Below are 3,750 nucleotides of genomic sequence, written 5' to 3' on the forward strand. Positions count from 1 at the left end.
CCAGATATTATGGACCTTTTGAAATTCAGGCCAAAGTGGGGCAAGTTGCTTACAAATTGAAACTTCCACCGGAGTCCACTATCCACCCAGTTTTTCATGTGTCGCAGCTCAGGAAGGCTGTTGAGAATGCTCAGACTGTTTCAGAATTAGCAAAACACCTTGCTGTGGCGACCTCGAGCAGAGTGGAACCGAAGAGAGTGTTACAATTCCGTTCTAACTCAGCAAGTTCAGCCTTGGGTCCTGAAGTTCTGATCAAGTGGAAGAACTCTCCAGACTACGAAGCCACCTGGGAGTCAGTTGAAAACATCCGCCAGCAATTTCCACACTTCCACCTTGAGGACAAGGTGGATTTTGAAGGGAGGGTATTGATAGACCCCCGATGATTTTTAAATACGCAAGAAGGAGTAAGGAGGCAGCCACGTCAGCTAAGTATCCAAATAAATTAAGCATGCAGTTTGTTATTATGTTATTTTGTTAGGGGGGAGGGTAGTGAGTCAGTTAGGGAAATTGTCAATAAATATAAAGGGGAGGGCGGGTAGCAATTAGAGAAAAATCAGGAGTGTGGTAGGAGAGTACAGAGTCTCTGGAATGCTCTGGTTTGTTGGAGTCAAATTTTACGTTCAATTCAATAAATTCACTCATTTCCATTGAATTTACTCTTCTTAGGTAAACGAGTTTGTTCCATCAATTCAGGTTCTTATCAGCTTTACCTAGAAAATTTTGATTGCCACTTAAACCAGAGAATAAGTATCAACACCAAAGTTGTTATGAAGTCTTAGATAATAACAAAACAACGGATTGTAAAATCTGCAATATAAAACACATGAACAACAATAACAGACAGGTACGTATAAAAGAAGACTTAGACCCACCTGCAGGGGATACATCGAAGGTTTTAGATAATCGGTAATTTGCAATATCTCCTGCAGAGTGATGCAGCCATATCTCAAGCAACTGAAATCCGTGAACCACCATGGCCTGTGGATAAAAGTTAGAAAACAGTCTACCAATTGGTGATTTCCATTCAATAACGCCATAAATACTAATAATCGACCAGGATACTACCTGTAGTGTCTCAAAAGCAATGCTAGTAGGCTCAAAAAATAACAGCAAAGACACCGATGAACTTGTTGCACTGTACATGGTAAAACATAGCCAAATCCTACAACACACCAAATATTGTGTAAGACACTTCAGACAACAATACCAACAAGAAAAAAAATGTCACAAGAATTTTAACTAGGAAAAGTTGAACAGTAATATAATATTTATATATGAATAACTTTGTCCCACTCTTTATAACACTAATTGCCAGAAATTAGGGAAATCAGAAGGTCATACTATTGTATGCAGACATTTGTAACTAATGTACCTAATCTTTGCACCAATCACTATTCCCCATACCTAGAAGCTAAAACTGGTAAAATCTCATTTTCTCATAAAATTCTGTATATCAAGCACAAATATAGTCTCTCTTCTGCAGGATTTAGGTGTAAAATAGGGTTATGATTCACTGTAAGTCAGAAGCAGTGCACAATCAAGCTTATAACACGAGGAGTGAAAACACAACTTCCAGCAATGAATGGATCTTAAAGGCAATTGCCAGGCAAACCAAGGTAAGCAATCAATAGCTAGCTGGGAAATGCAGGTACTCCACCCACAAAAGAAAAAAAAGGAAGAAAAAGAACATGCAGGCAGGTTTGGCTTTAAATGGCCTTTGCACAAGCGTTACTGAAGGATTTCCTAGGCATTACTGGGTCTCACGGTGTTGAACAGGTCCAAAGAAGGCTTAAAAAATGACTCCCAGGGGGGAAGAGCCTTCATTCTCTCTTGAAAACCATGGTACAACACCACCATGGATACCAGAATACTGACCTGTAGCCACCAGGGTGTTAACTGTCAAGTATACTCATTAATAAGACTCGGTACCCCTCAATGTGAGAGGTTTTCTCATTATATAGAACTAAATCAAAACTAACTATAGTAACTATCAAATACAATATTGATTAATGGTAACTTATTAAATATACAGATTGAGACTTTATATTCTTTCCTTATATTCCGCTCAGATCCCCCCTCAAATTGATGCTGGTAAAGTATCAATTTGCAATCATGAGCTGGCGAGAGCGATAATACTTGTGACCACAAAGGAAAAATCCAAATCAAAGCAACCATCTATAAAAATTAGTGACGACGAGAGACCAAGAGCAATAAATAGTGCAGAAACAACCAAGAACTACTCCAAAGTCACTCCAAGAACACTCTAGAGAGTTAACACCCTAGGAAAAATTTCCAAATAAAATTCACAAAGTGTGTTGACACACACAATGAGCTCTATCTGTCTGGAGATCTCGATCAAACACATAATTCGTGTTATGACAAAAGTTCTAACACTAATACACTGGTCAAAAATCCAACAATATATCACTGGCCAAGATGCTGTAGTTGGAAAAAATCTCGAAAAACAGCCTATACCAAAAAATTCAGAGATAATCCTCCTCTGAGAATCCCTAACCACACAAGGATGATCCTCCTCCGGGAATCCAAAACCTTAGCTCATTACCCGAGCAACCAAAATTCAACGGTCTGCACTACAATGTCTCTCTCGTCTCTACTATACCCATGAAGCATCGTAGAAAAGGAAAAAAATTAGTCAAAACTCAATCATCACCTAATCTTGAAAACGACCACTTTTAAATTTATCTTGCATTGAAATGGACAACCCACAATTATCCACTACATGCTATTCTCTAATCAAACATGCCCAAAAGCCTTCAAACCCTGGCCCAAGATACCCACACAAACTTTAAAAAAATTATAACCAGTAGTCAGCCCACACAAGCTAACAATCCACAATAAAATCAAACCAATTAAATCACATACATATAACTCTTTTGAGAAATAAACAATTACCTATGTCTCCAATAAGGTAAAGATAAGTGAAGAAGACGTTAAGGGGAGCAATCCACTTCCGACATGAAACATTTTTTCTCTTGAATATTTGGACTAACTTAATAACTTAATCCTCAAGTAGCAGATAAAATCATAAATATTACTACTACATACATATTCGTATTCTTCAGCTTATGATAAAAAATAATTAAAAAATTCCTCAAAATTTCTGAAGGCAAAAAAGTCGATTTCAAGCCATACATGCAATAGAAAAGGTATTGAAAGATACCAGAGCAAGTCAACAGAGAAAACCAGCAACAATGCAGAATACACACGGAAATATGTCCGTGGAATTGCAGAAGGAGAAGCATTCAGACGTTCAAGTCGATCCCTAGCTAAAGCTTGAAACATCTGCACAATAAGCAGATGTTAATTTCATAATAAGCGATCGCATATATCCAAACAATATCAGCTGCTTCTATATTTTTAATGAATAGATAGATACCTTTAAGAAACAAACCACGCCCAACCAAGTTGACCACAAGCCTGCTTGAAATATTGTTGGGGTCACCACTAAAGGTATAAATGTTCCCTGAGTCCACTCATTAATTAGTCACCAACACACACACACACAGAGAGAGAGAGAGAGAATTTGTTTCTTTTTTCTTCATATACCTCAATCAATTTAGCATGGCATTGAATGTATTTCCATTATCACCAAAATAAAAACACACACATAAATGCATGAACACACACAGACACTCTTATTGGCCATGCTTGCTATAGTATCAAGGGACCATCATAACGTACAATAAAAAACATAAGTAAACGCACCAAAAAATAAAAATAAAAATAAAA

The 3,750-nt window shown here is 37.4% G+C and overlaps 1 protein-coding gene across 1 annotated transcript; it reads right to left on the bottom strand.

Moving 5' to 3' along the window:
* Positions 1-750: 750 nt before the first annotated feature.
* On the bottom strand, positions 751-3,550 carry LOC111373180 (E3 ubiquitin protein ligase RIN3-like). The gene is made up of 4 exons (XM_022995681.1): positions 3,398-3,550; positions 3,182-3,303; positions 1,066-1,162; positions 751-978 (listed from the first exon to the last, which is right to left on the bottom strand). The coding sequence occupies exons 2-4, from the start codon at positions 3,301-3,303 to the stop codon at positions 766-768; spliced, it is 432 nt and encodes a 143-aa protein (XP_022851449.1). The 5' UTR covers positions 3,398-3,550; the 3' UTR covers positions 751-765.
* Positions 3,551-3,750: the final 200 nt, after the last annotated feature.

Source organism: Olea europaea, unplaced genomic scaffold (genome assembly GCF_002742605.1).
Source record: "Olea europaea var. sylvestris unplaced genomic scaffold, O_europaea_v1 scaffold10817, whole genome shotgun sequence".
NCBI lineage: Eukaryota > Viridiplantae > Streptophyta > Magnoliopsida > Lamiales > Oleaceae > Olea > Olea europaea.